The following is a 26,964-nucleotide window of genomic DNA, read 5'->3' as shown; positions in this document are numbered from 1 at the left end:
CTTCAGGAACATATTTTGTTGCTCGAAAGGATTCTCGTAGAGTGATGTGAGCACATCCCACATTTCTTTGGTCGTATTCTTGCCCACAATGTGTGAGACTATATGATCTCGAACTCCATCAAGAATCAACCGCTTCGCCTTGGCCATCTCCGTATTATAATTAGCTAGCTTGTCTGCATCTGTAGGTACAACTACAACTTGTTCTGTGTATGTCTTCAAACCATATTCATCTAGTAGGAATGCCATTGTGGCCTTACATATACAATAGTTCGATGCACCCTCTAATCTTGTTTGATCTCAGAGTCCTACTGAAGCCATCATTGCAAAAAACTCGACTTGGGACAAAAAACTACCTCTTTCACTTGCTCAGCTGCTAGCACAACTGCTAGCACTCCTTCCTGGAGTGAGAAGATTTGGCTGCTGCTACTACCTATGGCAAGTGGGAATTTTGGATTTCTGAGACTAGAAACCCTCTGAGAGAAACTCCCTTTCTGTGCGTGCAATTTCTCTTCCTCCCAGAGCTGATTTTGGTACTGCGAACTGCTGCAAAACCCTATTGCAACCAAACAAGAAATCTGCTATGCGAAAATATTATGCTTGTTGGAATCACTTCTTGGACAAATCAACCCTTCCTGCACTCTGCAACTAGAAATCCGACTCCTTGTCCAGCAAATTCGCACTGCCTGGCTAGGCACTGAACAACCTTTGGAAAATTTGTGTTGCTGCTCCCTTTGAGCCACAAAATTCTCCCTCTTCATCTCTGAGCCTCCTATTTGTCAACTATTCTCTGGTACCATGTGAAAAGTTCTACATTGCAACAAATGGAAATTATTCTTCTAACTGATTAATTATTAAGTAGTTTATTTGCTAGGACAAACAACGAATAAAATCACAACTGCAATATTCACCATAAAAATGTTGCGGAAAATAAAATGCCAGAAACTGAGAAATTCTAGCACACACAAATTTTGAAACTGTTATTTTTGGACAATTGTTCTCAGAAAAACCCAATGCAGGAAAACCGGTGTAGTAGGTGTGGGTTTTATTATTATTTTGCAGCGATAAATCTGATTACAATAATTTGGATGCCAAATTGGAATTCCAATTTGAGAGAATCACTAGTAAAATTCTTGTGAGGAATTTTTCTCACCCCATGACAGAAATCAGCTCTCGAAATTGGCTCTACAGGCCATCCTCTTAGCCCCTGCGTCCTTTTGCTTTGCCATTGGAAACTGTTGATTGCTTTTGCTGTTGCTGCCTCAGCCCTTGGAGATGATTCGCTAGACCTTCTGGATTGATTCCCGACCTTCTGCAACTGAATCAAACCCTCCTCTAGCTAGATCTAACTGCCTTTGCGCGTTGCCTGTGCAGTCTCTCTATGGGGAAATTCACCCTCCCTTAAACTGACTCTTCCGACACTAGAAACCTCCATCGGAATACTACCTCACTCCTTTGCCACCTGCTACGCAATCTCTCCTGTTGAATCACCTGCACTGGAAAATTGAATTGTCTAGATCACTGTGTATTTGCTCTGGTGTACTATTCATCTACCCATCAACCTCTTCTTATAGTCTCCAGTTGAGACTTCAACAATCACGATTAAAACTTAATCGATGGCTGAGATCATCTCCAAGTCGATCTGTGTGAGTTTCTAGAAAATTCTCACCTTTCTTAATTAATTACTATTAATTAACTGGTTTTCCTAAGTTAGCAAAAATTTAAATGATGGTCAATTAATTCAATTGAGCTATCTCTAGGTGGAATTTCTAGAAACGGTTTATGGTGTTTTGGAGATCTCATGTGTTTTAGCCTCTCCACAAAGTTTGAGACTAGAACACCATTTGATGCTACAAAAAGTAACATTCTCTACACTCTGTGGAAGTCCGACTTCTTATAATTTGGACGAATTCTTGTGGCCTTCTATTTGTGTGAATTGGACCAGTTTTGGTGGTGGATTAAACAAAATTCTTGAACCTCTATGATGTAGTCTCCTATTCTTACATAATGCAGAGTAGTCACCTATCTTAGTGATGCTAGACGATCTCTATGTATCTCTATGGGGCTCTCACTTTGAGTAGTTCGATAGCTCTTGTATCTTCTATGAGGCTCTCACTTTTGCTTTTACCAAGTACAGTAGCTTGCATTTGCTATTATCGTCACACCTTGACTTTTACAATGGCTTGCTCAAACCTCTGAGGCTCGTATGTCATTTCAAATGGCTCACTCTTTTGTTACTATGATTCACATTTACTGTGGTGACTTTCCTATGATCTGTGGCTCAAATTATGTCTTTGTGACAAGTATTTCTTTATCTTTGTGCCTTGCATTTTTTGACTCGCATTATACCTTCTCTAGTCTTGCATGGTTGTCTTTGAGTGACTTGCTTTGTCATCTCTATGGCTCATGTGTTATTTCTATGGTTAGCAATCCATATCTCCATGGTTCAAAACTTGAAATATGAACTATTTTTAAGACATGAACTCTGAATCATAACTATGATCTATATTACAGTGACGATTATAATCTATATATATGTATCTATATCCATGGAGCACGACTATGATATCTATGATACTATGATGTCCCTATGTATGAGACCTCAAAGCACAATTCAAGTTTAATGTTGACAAAAAAGGAAAGCTTGATGCTCTTTGGTACATTAAAATTCACATCTATAGATGATAAGTTTGAATTGGTGTTGAAATCAAATTATGACCTGAGCGTTAGCTCTCTTGATTTGATATATAAGTGTTGAAAAGAAATCTCTATCCATATCAAAAGAGATAATGTCTCTTTGTAAGTCTTCTCAAAAGGATATATATATATATATATATATATATATATATATATATATATTCAAAGCTAGAGAAACCGACTTTATATGATCTATGCTCTTAATGTTGCATCATATTTCTGTAAGTAGAAGTATTATCTCTCACCATAATTGATTGAAGTATATAGCATGAATTTTGCAGAAGAAAAGCCATGGGAAGGTATCATGCAGATTAGAAGAATTAGCTCGCGTCATTATATTATCTTTGCTTCTTCACAAGAAGGGTCTCTTAAGTTGTAAATCATATCTTGACAAAATAAGGGAGCCTAGGGCTCTTGATCTCTAGGTTTATTTGCTAACCTTAGTTAGAAATGATGGCATAATGCGAGAAGGAAATGACATATATACATATGCTGAGAATCTGAGAATTTATAAACCTAAAATGTTAGTAGGGTTTGATGCTATAACCCTCGCTGTTCATTTTACAAACCCTAGATGATAACCCTACCTCAATATAAAAGGTTGAGAAAATGTTGTGCTTATGAATTAATCTAACTTCTTGATGTTGAGGCTGATTCGTAGGTTGGATTCTAAAAGGATTCAAGATTACGAGGGAGTTGTCTTGATCTCAAAAGATAAGTATCTTGTGTTTCTTTTGTTGTTTCAATTAATACTGATTGTTTATAATTTTGTAAAACTGTAGGTCGGGTTTGGAGAAGAAAATCTAAGTCTAATGGACCTAACCCTAATTTCTTTTTTTTTTAGATATTGAGTACTCCATTATGATATGAATAATATAAGCCTCTTGATAATATTGACTCTTTAATAATGACATGGACAAGTTTATCTCCTTGATAGTGTGGACCATTATGTCCGATTGATAAAAGAAACCATAACACTTTGATATTGATGATAATGATATTGACTTGATAATAATGTGGACTTGTTATGTCATGAACTCATTGATAATCATGTAGGCTTGTAATTATATAGACTTCTTGATGGTGTGGATGTTGATGTAAACTCCTTGATGATGTAAACTCTTTGATATGGACTTCTTGATTATGATATAGATGTTGATGTGGACTCCTTAATGATGAATGATGCGTACTCCATGATGATGACAATGTGTATTCCTTGTTGATGATGATAAGTACTCCTTGCTGGCAATAATGTATGACTCATTGATGACATGGATGATATGATTGGACTTCTTGATGGTGATTTGAACTCCTTGATACTTACTCTCTGATGATGATGATGATAATTTGGATGACATGGACTCATTGGTGACATGGACTCGTTGATGATGAGGACTCGTTGGTGATATTGATAATACTGATTTTGACTCGATGATATGAACTTCCTATAGATGATATGTACTACTTATGTGGACTCTTTGGTGATATGAACAAGAATTCTTGATGACGACGATGTAGGCTACTTGATGATGATGATGAAATGATAATGTAGACTCCTTGATGATGATGATGAAATGATAATGTAGACTCCTTGATGATGATGATTTGATGACGGTGTAATTCGATGATGATGTACACTACTTGATGACGATGTGATGCAATTGAACTCGATCCGAGAAGGTTAACAACAAGAGGGAGTGGACACACTCTCAAAAGATAAGTATTATCTTAATTGTTTCTATTGATTATTTCATTATGAGTCTCTTGGCTTACTTGGTTGTTCTTGTTCTTCCAAAGCCTCTTTGTGAGGATTGTAGGTACATAATAAACATTGCCAAGGTGTGGTAAATTGTTGGAAATGATGGAAGAACAATGTGACAAAACGACTCATGATAGGCTCTGTACTTAGAAGGAACAAACAAGATTAGCCTGATTAAAGCATGTTTCTATGAAGAAGGCTAGAAGTTTTTGAAAATCAATGTTGATCTAGATATGCTAAAGATGATCCTGTGACTTTTCTGAGGACTTCTGTGAAAGAGGGAGTTTTATTTGAGGCATGAAGCTGGTATCTTTGGCACAATGGATTGCATGTCCATCAACTTCTCCTTGATATTGAAGAAGTTGCAAGACTCTGATAGTGACTTATTCTCTGATTGGTTCGTTGATCTATCTAATGATGTTTGTTTCCTCTAAAACCTATTTATTATCTGCTGGATTCAATTATGGTTTGTTGGATTCTACTATGGTTGCTAATGCCTGCTTCTATGAGAAGCCACTTATTATCTGCTGGGTTTGACTATGGATATTGATATTCACTTATGTGAGAAGCCACTGATTATTGGATTCTACTATGGTTGCCGGTGGTTGCTTCTAAGAAAAGCCGATGCTAAAGCTGATGACAGAAGCTCTGGTTGAAGCTGAATGAACAGTTGAATGACGTTACTTGCTGAAATGTTTGTTAAAGTACTGAGATCCACCATGGCTACATTTCTAATGTTGACCTGGTGTTTGATATGAACAACCTGGAATGATCAAGAATCCCCTTGAAGGAGCATTACATAGCATCATATTATGGACCATCTCCTGTAGGCTGTGTGCTGTGAGACCTTGTGGTCTGGGAGATGTATTTTTGATTCCTCCTGTAGGTTGTGTGCCTTGAGACCATGTGGTCCAGGAGATGTATTGCTGATTCCTCCTGTAGGCTGTGTGCCATGAGACTGCGTGGTTCAGGAAATATTTTTTTTGATTCCTCCAGTAGGCTGTGTGTCGTGAGACTTGGTGGTCCGGGAGATGTATCGCTGATTCCTCCTGTAGGTTGTGTGCCATGAGACCTTGTGGTCTGGGAGATGTATTGTTGATTCCTCCTGTAGGCTGTGCGCTATGAGACCTTGTGGTCCGGGAGATGTATTGCTGATTCCTCTTGTAGGCTGTGTGTCGTGAGACCATGTGGTCCGGGAGATGTATTATTGATTCCTCCTGTAGGCTGTGTGCTGTGAGACTGTGTGGTCCGATAGATGTATTGCTAATTCCTCTTGTAGGCTGTGTGTTGTGAGACCGTGTGGTCTAGGAGATGTATTGTTGGTTCCTCCCTTAGGTTGTGTGCTGTGAGACCTCGTGGTCGGGGAGATGATTTGAGATGGATGCTATGTATCTTTCCTTATGATGAGAACAATGATCTCTTTCTTAGGTTGTGGGATGTGTGACCTATGATTGGTTGGGAAGATTGATCTTGAGAGTGAGAATGAAATGTACCTCCCTGGCTAAGAGGGAGTATTGAAAAATGTGGTAGCCATGGTCAGTGTTTTCATCTTGAAAAAAGAAATGAAAAATAGAATTTTTAAAATTTTCCTCTAGAAATTGATAGGTCGATTGGGCCCTTAAGAGGCACCCTTTCAACCCCACTTGAAGGCTATATAAAGGAGATCATTTCTCCTCAATTGGGCACACAATTTGGTCATACACATCTTTGATCCAATGAAATTACAAGACAACTGAAATTTCAGGAGGAGGCCGAAATTTTAAGAGGCCAAAATTCTAGGTAGGGCCGTAATTTCAGGAACATGATTTTTGACATGACATTTCATCATGATTTTGGTCACTGGTTTGGTTATTATTCTACTATGTTTATTTATGATGTATAGATGAATCTAGAAACTCTCTCTTTCTCTCGTAAGGAAGAACTTTTTTGGGTTTGCGCCTTGTGGGTTTTGCCCTGGCATTATGCTTAATTTTTGTGTCTCTTGTCTCATTGTTTTATGGTTACTTTACTGCTCTTTCATGTTTATTAGTTGGTGTTTTTCTTTTGTATATTGCCTAAATGATATTGAATTTTAATGCTATGTGAAACTAATCTTTAATATATCATTGAAGTAGTTATCAGATGAAAAACTCTATTCTAGCAGGGGATCTAGAAAATCAACAGAGAATGCTAGTGTATTTATTTCAACAGTTTCAAAATTAATTTGAGTATAAATTATATTATGGGTAATAAAATAATTGCAGGGAAAATAAGTTAGATATGGTGTTAAAAGTTCAACATGGTATCAAAGCAACCTTAAGCTTTGCGAAAAGGGAAATCAATAGCACAAGGGTTTACATCAACAAATTTGAATTTTCAGGTGAAGGGTTTTGTAGTTGAGGGTTTGAGCTAGGAGAATGACTTTTGCCGGGTTGAGGTATGAATATCGGCTGGAAGGGGCATTGAATTTCAATCCATGGAAGGATAGAATAACACTGATTCTCAAGGCTAACATTCTATGGGAGTTTGTAAAAAGTTAAGTTACACCTTCTATAGATGCTACAACATTGGTTACCTATACTTTGAAAGATGTGAAAGGCAGACGAATCATTATGGATGTGGTGAAGGATCATGTGATCCCTCACATATCATGAAAGAAGAGTGCCAATGAGATGTGGATCGCTGTGACGAGTTTATGCCAAAGTGATAACTAGAAACAAAAAATGGCGTTGAGGGAAAAGATAAGAAACATTAAGATGACTAGAGATAGTGACATCATATCTCACTAGGATTCAACAAGTTCGATATGAGCTTGAAGCTATTGGGGAAGCTGTGTTAGATGAGGAACTTGTAAGGATAACCTTGAGGGTTTACAAAACAATGGGCTACCTTTGTGATAGGTGTTCTAAGCACGAGGGAAACTACTTGACGACTTCACTCAGACTATGGGATGACTTCACTCAGAAGGAAATATGGGAGGAGTCATTTTCTAGCGGATAACGTAAGAGTGGGGATGAGGATAACCTTGCACTTGCTATTCAAGCAAGGCATGGCAAGACAAATGGAAAACAAAGCCCAAGTAGGGGAGCTACTTCACAAGTTGACAAGAAGAGGGACATGAGCAAAGTGAAATGCTTTGCATGTCACAAGTTGGCCACTTTGTAGGTTAATGTCCGAATAGAAGAAGGGCAAGGGAAAGACACCAATGGAAACATTTTCACAGATCGATGAGTTGGACACCAAGTTTGAGAAAGAGTTCTCATTGGTGTCTTGCCTTTCTGGCACTGTTACATAGGGGATTTGGTATGTTGGCACTTGTGCATCTCATCACATGAGGATATCTCTGTTGATTTGGGGTAGCATCGGATGTGCTTTAGGCCTCAAAATTTGCAGGGAGGCTTAGACACATGCATTCTCCAATATTTAGAAATTGTTTTGGGAAATTCCACCCGGAGACAATTTTATTAAAATAATTAATTATTTTTAATGGGACTCTAAGTCTAAACTTAAGAAATTAAAATAATTAAAGGTTATTAATATAAACTGTGGGTGAAACTTCTAGAAGAAGGCGAAGATCAAGTCAATATGATCCTAGCCATTGATTAGAGTCTAATCTGGGTCATTGATTGATCAACAAGAGGATTATAAGAGAAAGTGTTAAGAATATAATTCATAACAATTAGCTAAATAAAATAAATATAAATATTAAATAATTAAATATTATTTAGGTTAATTAGTCATTAAATTAGGTGAAAAGGCATTTATTCACGAAAGGTCACCTGCTGAGGTATAAAAGCAGGGTCCTCATTGTAATTAGACATGCCCATTCACGAAAGGTCACCTGCTGAGGTATAAAAGCAGGGTCCTCATTGTACATTCAAATCATCTTATACATTTTTTATATAATAATATAATTATTTTAATACCTGTGTATATTTTTATAATTAAATCTTCAAGCTATCAGTCTTTTTGTGCTTCAGCATAAGTTTTTATGCTACAGTGGTATCAGAGCCATGGCACACGATATAATCATGCGAGTCTTTAAACGTTGTTCGTCCCACAATGTGCCGTTACATTCACGTCCTGATTACATCGAACAGTTTAGTATTCAAGAAACATTTCAGCGATTAGAAAAATCACATGCTGAAGTTTCAGCATATCTAAAGAAAAGTCTTGTAGAAGAAAACAACGCCCTCTTATTCCTTCCCTGAGAGTTGAAAATGAAGTTTTGTTGGAGCAAGAAAACAAGCTATCTCCAAAAGTGAGCACATGTCAGCGTACATGCATGGAAATCTCTCCAAAAGAGATTACAAATCAAACAATACTGGATTGAGGAGAATTGTGGGAAAATTGTGAAGAAGCAATTCCAAATAAGGAAGATTTGTTGGAAAGGTGTGAAGAGATCAAAATTATGGTTTCCAACGTGGATAAGACAGTCCATTCTCGTTGTGCAGTTCCCAGGCAGAAGTATTGTGAATCCATATACAAGACAATATGCAGAAAAACAGGTACAGTGATGGTTGGCAATGTCCCACTTGGGAGCGAACATCCTATCAGGGTTCAAACAATGACTACTACTGATACAAAGGATGTTCTTGGTACTGTAGAACAGGTAATGAGAATAGCTGATAAAGGAGCAGATCTTGTTCGAATCACTGTTCAGGGAAAAAAAAGGCAGATGCTTGCCATGACATTAAAAATACCCTTGTACAGAAGGGCTATGATATTCCACTTGTGGCAGACATCCATTTTGCTCCTTCAGTTGCATTGCGTGTTGCAAAATATTTTGATAAGATCCGCGTTAATCCAGGAAATCTTGCTGACAGGCATGCCCAATTTCAGAAACTAGAATACACAGAGGAAGACTATCAGAAGGAGCTTGAACACATTGAAGAGGTTTTCACACCATTGGTGGAGAAATGCAAGAAGTATGGAAGGGCAATGTGAATTGGCACAAACCATGGAAGTCTTTCTGATCGTACTATGAGTTACTATGGTGATTCTCCCAGGGGTATGGTGGAATCAACATTTGAATTTGCACGCATTTGCTGGAAGTTGGATTTTCATGATTTTGTGTTTTCAATGAAAGCGAGCAATCCTGTAGTCATCCGTTTATTTCTTGCAGCGATGCACACGTTTTTTCTGCAGTCTGTGTATAGCATTAGCAGGAGATCTGAACACCCTGTCATACGTAATAGTAATTGGGAGAAGAATTCAATATTGAAGGGGAGTTTGTCTCGAAAATTGAAGGGGAGTTTGTCTCGAAAATTGAAGGGGATTCCAGCAAACATTGGCAAGCCCCATTTGCAAGTAAGTCAGAGGGTAAATCAGGGCAAAGGTGAAGATCATTTCACTAAGGTACAAGATGCCATCAATACAGTTCCACTGAAGAACCAGAACCTCGTCGAGATTATTGTTCAACCCAACATTTATAGGGAGAAGGTGACGATTCCTGCAAGTAAGCCATTCATAACTCTGAGTGGTTTAGACGCCTAGAACACGGTCATCACTTGGAATGATTCCGCGAAATCGTCCAATGACACAGTTTACTCAGCAACCGTGACCGTGTATGCTTCAACGTTCATAGCCAAAAATATCACAGTCTAGAATCACGCTGTGGTGGCGGCAGGGGAAAATCTATATATGAGAACTGCGAACTGCATGCCATCACCTTACACTATGGCGCATTTACAGATCAACAGAGATTCTCTCTGTCTCAAGACTCGGGCATCATTACTCAACAGGTTCGGTTCTGTCCGTAGTGCTCCGCTCTAGCAACGCTAAAAGACGGGTTCCGGTCCCCATCAAAAGACGCGTCCTTCATCGTGTCGTTCGACCAGTTTGAGTCACGTTTCAGCTGGCTTAGGGAGTCACATATAATGGCGTCGATTGAATCATATATTTATATATTAGATAACTATATCAAGTGTTATTTAATTAAATTGTTTTATATATATATATATATATATATATATATATTAAAAAAAGTATATAAAAAAATATAAAAAAAATCAGTAATAAAAAATAATAATAAATATCAGTGAAAAAAATAAAATAAAATAGTATTTGAAAAAAAAAATATTGGACTTATTAAAAAAAACAAAAATATTATTAAAAAAAATCGGTAAAAAGAATATATATATATATATATATATATATAAATATATATATATATATATAAAATAAAAAAATCCAAGGAAGCAGTACTGATAAGCTACATGATGAATCAATGACCAAATCGATAGCAACTAAGTGAAGAAAACCCCAACATTAAAGCTTTGAGGACAAAGCTTCCGAAGGGAGAGGCTATGTTATGAATATAATTCATTAACAATTAGCTAAATAAAATAAATATAAGTATTAAATAATTAAATATTATTTAGGTTAATTAGTCATTAAATTAGGTGAAAACGCATGTCTAAAAAACATGCCCATTCACGAAAGGTCACCTGCTTAGGTATAAAAGCAGGGTCCTCATTGTACATTCAAATCATCTTATACATTTTTTATATATTAATAAATAATTATTTTAATACCTGTGTGTATTTTTATAATTAAATCTTCAAGCTATCAGTCTTTTCGTGCTTCAACATAAGTTTTTATGCTACAAAAAGCTTGATGGGCACTTGGAGAACACACCGAGAGATCAAGAGATCGAATTTATGAAGTGAGGAGGTCTCAGGAGGAAATTATGATCGAGTAGATTTCTTGCAGTTGAGGGGTAGGGATAGCACCCAGAGAGAAAGATTTTCTCAACCAGAGAATCATCAATAGAGAGAGGCAGAGAGTGATCCAACAACTCTCACGTAGAGCCTGACGCAGGGCCACAAGAGGCAGCGCAACGGGTGTGAGAGAGTCCGAAATTTTGCAGCAGAGTCAGTGTCAAAAGCCGGGAGCCAGGGTGTGAGACCAGAAAGCTGAGAGCAGTGACTCCGTGTAGCAAACCAATCAGTTGGCTGGGTGACGCAGTGCCTAGAGGGGTTGACGTAGGGACTGCGTAGAGGCAACGCAAGGCTTGCTAGAGGCACTTCATCCAGTGTTCAGATCAGCTGAGATTTTTCTCAGTGATTGCGTGAGGTAATGTCACAAATATTTCTGCCAGTATTTCTCTCTCTGTAATTGAATAACCCTTGTGGTATTCAGAGATGTATTCAAAATTTGCTACTGCTTAATAATAACAAACCCTTAGATCCGCTACACCGTTTTTCCCGCATTGGGTTTTTCTGGGGACATTTGTCCAAAAATAATGGTGTTATTATGTTGTATTTTTCTTTCTTGCTCAGTCTCTTGTTCTGCATAATATTTAATTAAGTGAAGGTTGCAGTGAATGTATTTCGATATTTGCTGTAGGAAACTGCAAGTAATTTGTTTAAAGGAAATTAACAAATAGGAGAAATATCATCAGTTGCTGCAGTAGGAATTCCGGTTTAGGAATTTTCACAATCTCGAGATCTCTTCACTAGTATGGCAAAAGAGCACAGAGACCTACAGGTGGAGTTTGGCGACAATGCCGAGTATGCAGTAGAGGGAGTGGGAACCATACAGTTTCAGTTGGATTTTGGGAGTCCAGTGGAGGTAAATGAGGTGATGTATGTACCAGGCTCTAAGAAGAATCTACTCTTAGTATTGACTATGGAGGAAAAGGGTTTTTAGGTTGTCTTTATCAAGAGCTGTAGTTGATCGATCCATCAAGAGCTATAGTTGAGCATAGTTGGGTTTAGCCAGAGTTGAGTTTATCAGGCTAGAGTTGAGTTTATCAAGCTAGCAAATGCAAGCAAGCAAGAGCAAGCCATGGTCAGTCAAGTCAATCAAAGGCAAGGGCAAGCCAATGTGAATGAAAGCCAATCCGAGTCAAGCCGATGAACGAATGAATGACTGGAGTGTTCCCCTACAACCATAACCCCCGTTGGTCGGTCACAGTATATCGTCGGTGAAGTCCCACTAGTAAATAGCAAGCGCGACACCATTTCCGTATAGCCTGACGTGTGAGTTCTTCGCATTTCAAAATGGAACAAATTAGAAATTGAAATCACCCTAACGGGTGAGGAAACGAACCTGCCGAAGGGAAAGCACACATTCGTGTGATTAGACAATGCACTCTTGTCGATGTATATGATGGAAACCGTGCTTTTTCCAATAGAAAAACCACGATGCAGTGACCCAAATGTTGTTCCAAATACGGAGAGTGATTGGAGGCAAATAGGGTAACCTGTACTTGTTGAGAGGGCGACCAATATGAGACCTAGTGCATGATAGTGACAACTTGTGTGAGCTGTGGCACTAAAGGATCGGTCACTTGTACTTTATAGCTTTATCGTTGTTACAAGAGATAGTCACTGCTCTTCTGGAGTTCAATATAGAGTAGGATGGAGTGTGAAAGGGATGTGCACTTGACAGGTATGCCAAAGCTGCCTTTCCAAGCAACGAGCGCAGGTCCAAGGGTGTGCTGGATCTGATATATTCAGATGTGTGTGGTCATATGTCAGTGGAGTTGGTGATGAGGTATTGCTATTACGTGATATTTATAAACGATTTCTTAAGGAGGACTTAGATATGCTTCCTAAAGACCAAAGATGAGGTCTTTAGTTAGTTTTAGAAGTTTAAGGCTCGTGTAAAACCAAATAGGGAGGAAGAGCAAGATTTTGAGGATGGATGATGGGGTGAGTATACCTGCAACGACTGCAAGAATTTTTGCAAGGAGGCAGTAAAATGGAGTAATAAAGAGAAAAAACAGGGCCATCATTGGGGAAACCGAGACTATGATCCATGATTAGGATCTACCTATGTTTTTGTGGGCAAAGGCATGCATTTTGGTCGTCTATTTGTAAAACAAATGTCCTCACAATATTTTGGAGGACGAGACTCTTGAGGAGGCTTTCATAGGAGTGAAATAAGAGGTGAGCCACTTTCACATCTTCAATGGTCAAGTTTATGTCCACATACATTCAGAGAAGAGGACTAAGCTAGAGCCCTGAGTAGAGAAGGGCATATTTGTTGGATACAATGAGACTTCAAAGGCCTATAGGGTCTACATTCCAGAACAAAGGAAGATTATATTAAGTAGGGATGTTAGATTCGAGGAGAGTAGGACCTTTAGGAGGTCACATGGTATAGATCGAACAGTGGCAGAGGATCAGGAATGAGAGGCTTTGAAGGTTGAGGAGGGTCTAGTAGCACCAACAATAGGGGCTCAGTGTTCTAATCAGAAGGAGGAGCGAGAGATTCCTTTGAGCTATGTCAGGAGGAGGCTAAGATGTGTTGAATAGACCTTGAGAGATGTTGAAGAGCATGTGGAGGCTCTTAGCAACACCTTCAGGGAGACTAGACCACCAAGGAGATTTTTCAGCAACATGGCCTTGATGAGTAGCATTAGTAAGGCTGAGTCTTCCATTTTTGAGGAGGCAATAGATCATCGTGTTTGGAAGGATGTCATGATGGAGGAGTACAACTCCATCATGAAGAATGATGTTTGGGAGATTGTGCCAAGGCCTGAAGGGAAACTAGTGGTCACTTCTCGATGGATATATAAGATCAACATGTTGCTGATGGCAATGTTGAGAAGTATAAGCCGAGGTTTGTGGTGAGAGGGTTCTCTTAGAAGGAGGGAGTAGACTATGAGGAGACATTTTTTCCTGACCAAATATGCATCTATGAGGGCTGTTATTTGCATTGCTTTAGAGATGGAGTGGAGGATACATTAGATGGATGTGAAGACATCCTTCCTCAATGGGGTCATTGAGGAGGTTTATGGTGAGCAACCTTAGAGATTTGAGTTGCACGGGAGGGAGTCCGATGTATGCAGGTTGCAGAAGGCATTGTATAGACTTAAGCAAGCACCTAGAGCATGGTACTTGAGGATTGATGGTTGTCTGTTAGGCTTGGGCTTCACTACGAGTGAGGCGGATTCCAACTTGTACTATATACTTGCTGATGATGATCTGCTTGTCTTGGTCCGTTATGTGGATGATCTCATTTTGATAGGATTGAGAGGCTCATAGAGATGTGCAAGAGGACCTTGCTTTAGAGTTCGAGATGGACATTAGGGTGAAGCATTACTTTTTGGGATTGGAGGAGTGGCAGTAGCCAAGAGAGATATTCCTTAGGTAGGGCAAGTTTGCAACTGATATTTTGAAGAGATTCATGATGGAGGATTGTAGGCCTATGTTTGATTACTAACTTGAGGAAGTTTAATGATTCAGAGTCTGAGTTAGTGGATCCTACATTTTACAGGCTGATCGGGTCCTTGATGTATTTAGTCAACACCAGATCAGATATTTGTTTTGTTGTGAACATCTTGAGCCAATTTATGGTGGAGCCTAGGAAGATAACTTGGGTGGTAGTGGAGTATGGACTTAGGTATATCAGGAGTGGGGGAGTGCAGTGGACAGGTAGAGTACATAGGTTTTTTTTTTTTTTAATCAGTTTGGGGTCAACTATGATCTCATGGTTCAACAGGAAGCAAAATTTTGTAGCACTTATCTCAACAGAGGTTGAGTACATGGCTACGAGTTTGGCAATTTGTGAGGCCATATGGCTTTGCAAAATGCCCATATATTTATCTAGTCATAAGATGTGGACTACCACGATTCATTGCGATAATTAGGGCTGTGTTAAACTCTCGGAGAATCCAATGTTTCAGAGGTCAAAACACAAAGATCAAGGACCAACGTGTTTTATAATGGTTTTCAACACAGTTGTAAAAGTCGGCAAGGCCTATTGAGAAGGGAATGATTCTTGTAATGTATTAACATAAACATCATTAACAAGAAATATGGGGAAGAAAAGTTTCTATAGAGACATTTCTCTATCTCATAGACCCTTCCTCAACCTTGTTTCAAACTGAAAATAGTTAACACTTAAATTTCATAAAGCTAAATTGTATTTTGCTCATGTGTAGCAACTAATAATGGAATGCCACTCAACCCTCTTAAATTGTATGATCTTCTTCAAAATTGGCAAGTGTAAGGGATAAGCATAATACTATATAGTATAGCTTATTATGCTTACAAGACGATGCATCCCATCACCTCGATTTTCCCCCATTCTTAAAACTAATGCAACATATACATATATATAATACTATATAGTATAGCTTGTTATGCTTACAAGACGATGCATCCCACCACCTCGGTTGTTCCCCCATTCTTAAAACTAATGCAACATATACATATATATAATACTATATAGTATAACTTGTTATGCTTACAAGATGATGCATCCCACCACTTCGGTTGTTCCCCCATTCTCATATATATATATATATCTATCTATCTATCTATCTATCTATATATATATATATATATATATAGATGATGCATCCCACCACTTCGGTTGTTCCCCCATTCTCATATATATATATCTATCTATCTATATATATATATATATATATATATATATATATATATATATAAACTTTTGAAAGAAAACATCATGGATAAATGAGAAAGGACAGTTAAATTTACTAGCAGAACCGTCTCTATGTTATTTCTCATAGATGATTACATTATGCACATAATAATATTTAGAAACAATGTTTATAAATGAGGCTACATATCAAAAACCAGCCTTTATATAAATGAGGCTACATATCCAAAATCAACCTTTATATTAGAAGCTATAGCGCTACATGTATCGAACATAGAAATTAAACATTAGCTAAGCTACTAATGCCTAATAGTCTTCATCCTCATCTTCATTTGCATCAAGAAAAATAAAACAAGCTTCATGTCCAATGGCGAATTGTCGAGTAGAAGAAGTATTTCCAATACCACTTCTAGGTTCCTCAAGTTTCAATCCAACAAGAGATTTTAGATCCACATCCCAACTTCTATATGGTCGGTTGTTATCTTGTAGACCTCTACAAGATGCAAGGCAAAAGTTAGAATGCACATAGGCATGATCCTCAATAACATGTGCATTGTGAACTCAACCTTTTGCAATTTATGGAATGAATAAAATTGTAGGTGCTCCAATTCCTTTCTTGTAAAATAATACAAATGGCAAGGGTTTGTAAATGTATACCTTTTACTCCATGACAAATCCGCCATCTAATTGGAATTACATTGCCCCTCCCATCCATCATTGATAAGTTCCTTTGGCTCAAATCACCCTTGCTCAAATGTTGTGAGGAGAAAATGAGAGGAACATCCTATTTATTAAAAAAATTGTTGTTGTTAGAGGGTTCTAGAAGTGTCATTAACCTTTAATTAGCCTTGAATTAGAGTTTGCATTTGAAAAGGTGGGTTTGTGTAGTCAAATCCAATGAAAATTGTGAAACATGCTTTATGTGTATGGAAACGCACTTGAAATATGCTATAGTGTTTCATGTTGTGTTTCCAAATTGGGCAATGCATATCAATACGTCTCTTGTTTGTACCATATACATTTCTATGTTTCAAACTTCATTTCAAGTGATGGCATCGACCTTGTACTTGTGTTTGTTACAACTTAGGTATGGAGATACTTCTAATTGAATTTTTTCTACAAGCTATTGTCCTCTTTGATAATAAAACTATACGGGGCAATGTATTTCATTGGGAGAGTTTAGGAGAAAGTTGAAATGCTATTAGTCGTTTTGTTTTGAGTTATCTTATAAATTCGCTTGTTAGTTTTGAGCCTACTTCAAGTGCACAAAGCTTATAAAAGATATTCTATGAGGAAGGGTTATTTGTAGCCATACATTCCAATCCTCTTCACACGTTTCATCATCTCGAGTCATATATATTAGAAGAGGTGTAGAAAATCCACGAAATTATGCAACTGCCAATATGAACAATCTGAAACTTATTTCTTTTCATATAGACACAAAACTTCTATACTAATTTTGCAGCGGAATAAGAACATAAATAAATACATAATCACACAATTCCACAAAATTTTTCTAGGGAAACCAACTTGGAAAACCCTTTGCTTGATTGAGAATCTTATTGATAGAATGTTGAGCAATAGATCTCTTACAATTCAACTTTGTTTCAATAGAAACCAATCTGATTTCCTCTACTTGTACTAAGCTAAAACACTTGCAAGACCCTGATCTCCTTTCCTTCTCCTTTGCGCCATCTTGGAGGCCTATTTTCTAGTGCAAATCCTCCTCAATCCTAGCGCATAGACTGCTCCTATTTAATATGAATATCCTCCTATTTCCTAGCGCAATTCTCAAGGAAAATTGCTCTCTACCAACTCGCATACAAGCTCCTCCTTGTTCCGCTATCTCACAAGTTCACACACAATACTTGTGCTCAAGAAGAATTGGATACAATTGTGCCTTCGCTGCTCCTTATAAGCAATTCGAATGGCTAAATCTAGCAAATTCTATTTTAGGAAATCAAACTAGTGGTTGAGTTGTTAACTGAGTTGAAGTGGCTCATGCAATTCGCCCTAAGTCTCGATTTAGAATTAAAGACTTGTCACTCGTCCTTTTCCAAAATTCACACTAGAAGATAATAAACTTGGCCTTCCACTTTTGCACATTAGTTAACTGCCTCATAACTGGTCCTAACGTTTAGGAACTCACTCTAATTTTTAGGAATTCATCCTAAATTTTAGGAACTTGTGCATACTAAGGAAAATTGCTTCTTGGTCTCTTTGACTAAGGCACAAGTTAAAGAATTTTCTTTTTCACTACTATTTTCAACACTCACTCTTAACGAGGAAGGTGCTTCTGGAAGAACCTCGTCCACTTGGATCTATCTCTAATACTACCATGTTCTCCGCTGTTGCAATTGCTCCCTCTGAACTTTAAGACTTCCATGCTTTCTTTTGCAGAACTTGATCTGAAGACCTGTTCTTTCCCACCATATTTTGCAAGTCCATCACTTCAGTCATTAGTGCCATGTACCCTGTGTACCTCTGTCGTTGCTTCCTTTGGCTAGAAATGACACTGGAAGATTCAACTCTCTTCTGATCTCCCTTAACCAAATCCTTTGCCTACAATGCCGAGGTGCTAGGCATTGTGGAATGTGAGCCCAAGGATTGGCTTTACCCCACTCCCGAGAAGCTTGCAGATCTATTTGCGAGATCAAACCTTTTTGCTTCCTTCTGATCTCTCTTCTTATGCATTTGAAAAATGGATTGATTTGCAATGTGGACAATTTTTGGAGTGGATGTTGGGAAAATCTCCATTTTATTCCTTAGGGTTTTGGCAAGGTCATATTTCAAACAGTTTGAAATTTGGTAGCATTGGGAGCTACTCTCACGTGCCCTTGGTGATGAGTATGTGAGAGGAATACTCCTAGAAGTGATTTTATGAGTGTATGGGCTAAGACCCATGGTATTCTGATGATCCATGGTATAGACCCATAGTATTCTTATGATCCATTGTATTGCACATTTTAAGAAAAAGTATAAATTAGAAGCCAATGGAGAGGATTGAGATGAGTCACGGGGAGAAGAATAATGGATGTTTCTTCTTGATTGGGGTTCTGATTTGCTAAGGAAACCAATATAGGCCGAGGGCTAGCAGGTGGCTAGTTGGATGATATATGCAGACGGCTACAAACAAGGAAGGCTGCAGGGCTTGTGTGCAAGGGTTTAGGGCTCAAAGGAAAGGGTGGAGTCTACACAACAACATGGATGGGGTTGTGGGCCTCGCTGTGACATACCACAAAGAGAAGGGGGCTTATAGGTGCAACTGCAGGCAAGCAACAAGGTGTTGGACAGTGTGGAAGCGTCAATCTTCTAGTTTAGCATAGGCTGAGGCCTGCGTGAGGACTTTTGGGTAGTTCGCAGGTTAGGAAGGAATCTAGGCCCTAGTTTAGGGCTAGACTTAACAACCTGCAGCTAGAAGGAAGGTTTGGGAGTTGTTGCTTGAAGGTTCGGAAATCAGGCTGCAACAGACGGAAAGATCATAGGCCTGTTGAGTACTATGTGCAGCTACAGGGAGGCTTGTTGAGGCCTGTAGGAGCTTTGTGTGAGTCTCGTGGGCTACAAGAGGTAGCCTCAGTAGGACTAATCAACACAGAATGAAGTTTGCAGGTGGTTCAGGGATTTGAGAGGGTTGGGTAAGCCCCTTGGTGCTACAATATGCTACAATAGTGTCCTAAAGTGGCAACAACAAGGTGGTGAACTGTTGTAGGGAGTTTGTGGTAAAGGACAACCATAGAAGCATTATTTGTAGGGTAGTGAGGGCTTGAAGGACTAAATCCTCAGCTCAAGGAAATTGACAAGGGTCTTTTCTTGTATTTGGGCATTTTTTAGGGATTGTAAATGGCCATTTTCTCTGGTAGAGGAGCCCTAGGATTCTTATTAAAGGACTTATAAGAAATCAACTTTGGCAATAAAATTGTGTTATGTGTATGATTTAATTGCTAGTATATTCTGTTGTGCTAAATTTGTTTTAAACTTAGGCATTTTAGTGTGTTTATGTTGTTTTGCGAAACTATGAGAACATAAACCAAACTTAGGGTGCATGGAATTCTAACATGGTATTGGAACACTTTGAAGAACAGTTGGGTTAGATTTGTGCACTGGTGGCAGCCCTAAGAGGGAGTTGATTTGTTTTGTTGTTGAAGGATTGACAACTGGTCTCTTGGATTTTTGGGCAATAATTCAACAAACAAGATGGTTTTTGGCTTGAGGATTGAGGACTGGTTGGATGGGACGCTGAGGGTCGACTCCGACTCTGACTCCGCCTCGATATCGACTTGGCCGGCTCGATTTCAAAGACTCGGTCATTGTAGAAAATACATTAAATATTTTTTTTTATTATTTATTTATTTATTTTTATTTATAAAAAAACATAATTTTAAAGATTTTCATTCATGTTTCCAAACACACAGCATTATAGTATAGATGGAAGACAACATATGATCAAAGTAGGCTCATGAATATATCCATTATATCAAAATGGCACCCAGTGCACTGTCCAATGGCAATACATACATGATCAAAGGTTCAAAACAAAAAACACATAACCAAGGAGGCTAGAAATAGGAGCAAGTGGATTATCACTATGGCTATCTATGGCTAATGTTTGTGATTGCAGGATTAGCTTTGCATCTTTGGAGGAGGGCCGTAGAACTTTGGTGCCCTGTTTCTCCTCCATTGTGGCCTATTGCAGACTGCCTAAATTATCAGATCTGAAGCATTGCCATACAAAGCCTAAGCACATTAAAGATTGATTATAATAACCCTAAAACAATCAAGTTTAATCAGACTAATCACAAGGGGTTCAGTAAGTATCCTAGCTCGTGTTCTTGCATATTTGTGGACTGACCTTGACTGACAGTGGGGTACAGTGACTGATATCCTTTGACAATGGTATATTTTGAAGTCTGGTGCATTTCTTCGCTCCAGCATTTGCTTTGGTGATTGATTGCTTTTTGTTCTGGAATGCCATCTTAGAAATCCTAACCTCTTAGTTCAGGATTTCATTTACATAGTCATTTAAATCTGACTGTCAAGTTGCTTCTCACATAATAACTGTTAGCAATCTCCTTTAATCTTGAGTTGTTGTGCTTAAATACTCTTTAAAATTCACTGATATATAAATGCTATTTCGTAAAGTGAGAACACTCTAAGCAGATAACAGAATTAAGTGTACGTGATATTGTAATGTTTCATTGATCAATCACTGGAAGTACTATTGTAATCTGGTGTGTTGCAAGTGATACTTCATAAATTGAAAAATCATTTAACAGTGCTTATGTTGGGACATTTGGCTATAAGTATGTTCAGCTGAAGCAGTCTATAACATAATTTCGTAATTCACATTCTCCAAAAGATTGCTACTTGGTTTAAAATTAAATATTATTGGTTAATCTAAGAAGCTGTTCATTTTTGTTTCTTAGCAACCTCATCTGCCATTGTTGAGGACAAATACTTTGAGCTCTTGATTTCCACTTGCTCCTATACTCTTAAAGGACAAACATCAAAGTGAAGTGATAATCCAATTGGAGTCCTCAACACTCAGCAAAATCTTAAAAATTTAAAAAATAAATATAAAAAAAACGCTGTTTTTGGGGTTTACTGGCCGCATGAACTGACTCGGCCGAGTGGGCCGAGTCATGCCATAACTGGCCCGGGTCAGTCATAACTCGGCCGACTGAACCGAATTTTCTGCCGGTTTGAATTTTTTTTCCAGCTCGGACCAACTCGGCCGAGTCGGTTCCAAGCCGGCCGGATCTTAAAACAATGATCTGCAGTTAAGCAGCAAGGTGCTGGACCCTGTCATACATTTCCCTTCACCCTTTCATGATCTTACAGTATATATATGAAAAGAGGATTTCACAAGTGCCTGTTTGCGTTTATTCAGTGATAAAATCAACAACCTTGAAAGTCTTCCGTCCTCCAAGCTGAGCTCTTTGGCAGGGCCAAACTAATACAGATCAAGGATGTGAAACATATGGTCTAACTGCCAAGAATTGTTAATTAAGGCCATAACCATGACATTCTGTTGGCTTTTATAATGGATTTGGTGCTGTCTAGCTCTGTTATGTCTAGATAAGTACCTAAGAGCTTACCATCTTAGGATGCAGGAATTGACCATATTGCAGGAGTGGTTTAGGAGTTTATGAATAGGTTGGTGATTTAGATCATTTAGGATGCCAAGACACTAAGGATCAGTGGCAAGACATGATTCCAACTTGCTGCAATCTTCTGAATGCTATTTAGATATAACTCATGGCTGCATAAGAAGATGAGATATCAAAATGAACTTTGTTATGAGAATGGACATGAGAAAGTATTCTGTGGATTTGTCATGAAAAATCATTGAAATTTTATGTAGATGCTTGCCAGGCTCTAGCTATCTATAACGTCTTTGTATCACTCGTTGGATGTTCAATGAAGCAATTACACATCAGAAGGTTTCTTGAAAGCTAACGTGGAAAGGAACAAGAAGGGCTCTAACCTATCCCCAGCCCCATCCTGGGAAAATTGAAGATGTGATGTCATGAACATTTAGTTGGTTATGATAAGATTAAGATATTTTGAGGGCGGGGCATCAAGGTATCAATGAAACTTCATATTTGATATACAGAGAACTGTGATAGGTACTTTAAATAAGAGTCTCATAAATTCTCCATAATACAAGACTAGTATCATTGCCCTCAAAGAGGAAAGCTCAAATCATATGGATGTATTTTATCCTTTAAATGTTTACTGAGTGATGGTATTTGTCTCTATAACTTGGTTGACTTAGACATATATGAGAGAGCTGTTTTGTCTGTCATATTGTCCTGTCACCAATGCAATTCAGTGGTGTACTTTTGTAACCTAATGACTAATATTTAACCTTAAGAGTCAAGGGAAGCCCTCTGCAGGCTTTCGAAATCTCACCATGGAGATTTATATGATTACTGTGATGCTGCATTTTGTTCTCTCCACATTTCTTGTAGATTCTTGATGATTGAGACTTATCTTTTTAACATTTATTTATTGTCTGCCCATTATTGCCTTTCATATGTAACTGAAAATGGACTTTGCAATTTATTGGAGCAGCTGTTGCTCTTTCTCGGGATCATAAACCAAATCAAACTGACGAGCGTCAACGAATTGAGGATGCTGGAGGATTTGTTATGTGGGCTGGTAAGAAGTTGTGAAATGAATGCTCTCTGAAAATTTGAGCTATTTCTGTGAATATAGAATGATTTTTTACTCTTCATCAAGAGTTCATTTGACCCTGTATTACTAAAGAAACTTTTATATGCAATAAAACCAACATTTTACCTTTTGATATAGGTACATGGCGTGTTGGGGGGGTTCTTGCTGTTTCGCGTGCTTTTGGTGACAGACTTTTAAAGCAGTATGTTGTAGCTGAGCCAGAGATTCAGGTAAAAGTAAATATAGTCTTTGCCAGAAATGTTGGTCAATGTCACGTTTGTACTTATTATCTTCTATACAGGGTGGTGATATTCTGAACCAGTGCAACCTAAAATCTTGGATGCAACAATTTCTTTTTTTGCACTGTGATAGTGTTCATGCTTTTTGTGTGTTGATGATAGCAATTATTTTAGATTGTTTTGTCGATAACTTGCTTGTTCTTTACACCTTTGTCCGTAATTTATCTTGTTGACAAACTCCTTGTTGGTGAGTTTCCTTGTTGGCAACACTCTTATCGATCAACTTCCTTGTCAATGAAGACCTTAATTTCAACTCCTCATCAAGCAAATTAAGCATTTTCCGGCCATTTTGTTTAATACTTCATGATCTATTGTAGATCATACTTTCCCACTTGAACATATTAGGGTGTTTTCTAGCCACTCTGCTTAATACTCAAGTCTCCAAAAGTTTTCTAATGAAGAAGACGAGGAACAAATTTAGTGACTTTGCTTCTCTCATTCTATTTTTCCTTCATTAGTAATTGTTGTTTTCTTAATGCTGTTCTCTTAACTCATTGTATTGATCTCATTATTTGGATTTATAATACATCAATTGGACCATTCTAGATCTAGAACTCACTGACAGCTTATCAGTGGATCATGACAACACCTCATCAAAGATAAGGTTTACAATTCATACCAAGGTGGTCTCAGACTTTGTGATTGTCTATGGACTGATAGTCTAATAATCGTGGAAAATGTGGTGGGCAATTTGCTATGATTGGTAATAAAATTTATCATTTTTTTCCCTCTCTTGTACTAAAACAGTGCGAAACACACATGGATTTCCAATGAATGAATTAAATTGATGAGCAAAATGAAGCTCAATAATAATTCAAAGATATTTACAGTAATAGAAACATCAAGTTTCTATTAGGAAATAGAAACAACCAGTTTCATCTAAGAAACTGCTAAAAAGATAACAATAGCAACAGCGAATAAGAATGAGCATTAAACACTAAATAATATTATTCTAATACCCTCCCTTAATGCTCAATCTATTTACAACACCAATAGACCCTCTGAATTTTACAAACTTATCAGGACCAAGAGGCTTGGTGAAGATGTCAGCGGGCTGCTCCGTTGTGGGAACATATCGCAACTGAATGGATCCGTCTTCAACAAGCTGGCGAATGTAGTGGCAATGGGTTTCCACATGCTTTGTTCGTTCATGAAAGACTGGATTCTTGGCAAGTTTGAGCACTCACTGATTATCACAAAACAAGGGAGTAGGACTTGTCTGGGAAACATGCATATCCGCAAGCATACGTTGAAGCCAAACTGCCTCGCAGGATGCCTTAACTGCTCCCCGATACTCTGCTTCTGTTGAGGAGAGAGCCACTGCCTGCTACTTCTTACTAGTCCAGGTGACAACACTAGATCCTAGACTAAACACATACCCAATGGTAGATTTACGGTCATCAACCAAACCGGCTCAGTCAGAATCTGTGTAACCACTGAGTATAGGATCAGAACTTCGAGTGTATAGGAGTCCATAATCAGGAGTGCCACGCACATATCGTAGCACACGCTTTGCTGCTATCCAATGATCAGCCTTAGGAGCTGACATGAAGTGGGAAATGTAGCTCACTGCAAAACTGATGTCAGGTCTAGTGGTAGTAAGGTAGATGAGGCTGCCCACTAATTGCCTGAATAAAGTTTCATCCACAAGGGGGTAGGATGACTGATCTGAAAGTTTGAGCCCTGGTTCCATAGGAGTCGTGGCCGGTTTGCAATCCTACATTCTGAACTTGTCCACAAGATTTTTGGCATACTTGGATTGAGAGAGAAAGATGTTGTTCTCAGTCTGCCAGACTTCAACCCCCAGTCAGTAATGAAGAAGTCCCAAGTCTGTCATATCAAAGGTGCTGCATAAGTCTTGTTTGATCCCATGGATCAAATGTGCAGAGATGCCAGTAATGATAAGGTCATCCACATAGACAACCACAAACAAAATATCATCACCAGTATGCTTGATATACAGGCTTGTATTAGATGGGCTCCGCTGAAAGCCATGATCTGTCAGGTATTGATCAATTTTCATGTACCAAGCCGGAGGAGCTTGTTTCAATCCATAGAGTGCTTTAGCTAATCTACACACTTTCTGTTCTTGACCGGCAACCTTGAATCCTGGAGGCTGCGTCATGTAGACTTCTTCCTGTAAGTCACCATTTAGGAAAGCACTCTTTACACCCATCTGATGAACTTTCCAATTGAACTGAGCTGCTAGGGCAAGGATAAGCCGTATGTTACTCATCTTGGCTGTAGGAGCAAAAGTCTCCTCATAGTCGATGCCTTCCTTCTGTGAGAACCCTCGAGCCACAAGACGAGCTTTATACTTGTCTAGGGTTCCGTCAGCTTTGTATTTCACTTTATACACCCATTTGCAGCTGATGGGCTTTTTCCCTGCAGGAAGATCAGAAAGGGCCCATGTGTGATTCTTCTGAAGACTCTGGAATTCAGCTTCCATAGCCTGTTCCCACTCAGATGTACCCTTAGCCTTTGAATAGGTTTGAGGCTCAAAAATACTGTGTAGGTTAGCAATAAGAGCAAAATTTACTGTAGACTGTTGTTTGCTCTTATGTCTAGAAGTTCTACCTTCAAGGAGCTCATCATCCCGGAGATCACCAATAGTTTTAGCCCACCATTTAGGCTGAAGAGTAGAGGAACCAATATCAGGAGGAGGCGGAGAAGGCTCAAGAACAATAGGGGCAGCAAGAGGAGGGTTATTTTCCGGAGGAAGCTTAGGTAGTGTATTATCAAACACTGATGCTACATCATCCCTCCCATCAGGTGGACCTACCGGAAGAAGAACACTGTGAGGCTGATCCTCAGAACTCTGCTCAGAAGGAGAAGACTGAAAGAATCCTCTGTCTTCATCAAATACTACATCCCGACTGAAGCTAAGACGACCAGTGGCTATATCTATCAGCCTATAGGCCTTGTGATGATCACTGTACCCTGTCATCATGAGTTTCTGGCTTTTGGAATCCAACTTAGAGCGCTTAGCAGCTGGAATCCAAACATATGCAACTGAGCCAAATACTTTGAGGTGACTGATCTTAGGCTTACGGCCATACCAAACCTCTTAAGGAGTCTTCCCCTTAACAGCCTGAGTGGGTGATCGGTTAAGAAGATAAACAACAGTAAACACTGCTTCAGCCCAGAATTTGTTCGGAACACTCCTGTGTTGTAACATGGAACGAGCCATCTCAACAATCGTGTGGTTGCAGCGTTCGACAACACTGTTCTGCTGAGGAGTGTAGGGTGTAGTTAACTGGCGTTTGATGCCATGAGTATCATAGAAGTTGGAAAAAGCAGAAGAACAAAATTCCCCCCCGTTATCTGTCCTAAGAGTCATGATATTACAGCCAGACTCTTTTTCAACTAAGGTTTTAAACTTCTGAAAGGTACTAAATGCATCAGATTTATATTTTAGAAAATACACCCACATCTTTCTACTGAAATCATCTACAATAAGCAAAAAATATTTGCAAGCAGTGATAGAAGATGTATTCATAGGACCACAAATATCAGCATGAATTAACTAGAGTACCTTAGATGCGCGCCAAGATTCTCCATCCTTGAATGAAGACCGATGTTGTTTTCCAGCTTGACAGGCGCCGCATACGCCCAACTGCTGAGTTTGAATATCAGGTAACCCTGACACAAGTCCCTCCCGAGAGAGCTGAGAGAGATACTACATGTTTAGAT

The 26,964-nt window shown here is 38.6% G+C and overlaps 1 protein-coding gene across 1 annotated transcript in view; it reads left to right on the top strand.

Moving 5' to 3' along the window:
* LOC149227418 (putative protein phosphatase 2C 59) overlaps positions 1-26,964 on the top strand; it is a 124,369-nt gene that overhangs the window by 36,068 nt on the left and 61,337 nt on the right. The window contains exons 6-7 of the mRNA XM_089377781.1: positions 22,871-22,957; positions 23,111-23,202. Of these exons, the coding sequence (XP_089233907.1) occupies positions 22,871-22,957; positions 23,111-23,202 (179 nt within the window). The remainder of the gene's footprint in view (positions 1-22,870; positions 22,958-23,110; positions 23,203-26,964) is intronic.

Source organism: Pinus tabuliformis, chromosome J (genome assembly GCF_031772625.1).
Source record: "Pinus tabuliformis cultivar Carrire ecotype Pingquan chromosome J, CPIR1, whole genome shotgun sequence".
Classification (NCBI taxonomy): domain Eukaryota; kingdom Viridiplantae; phylum Streptophyta; class Pinopsida; order Pinales; family Pinaceae; genus Pinus; species Pinus tabuliformis.
The sequence above is the reverse complement of the archived record's forward strand: the minus strand, read 5'-3'. Positions and strand labels throughout refer to the sequence as shown.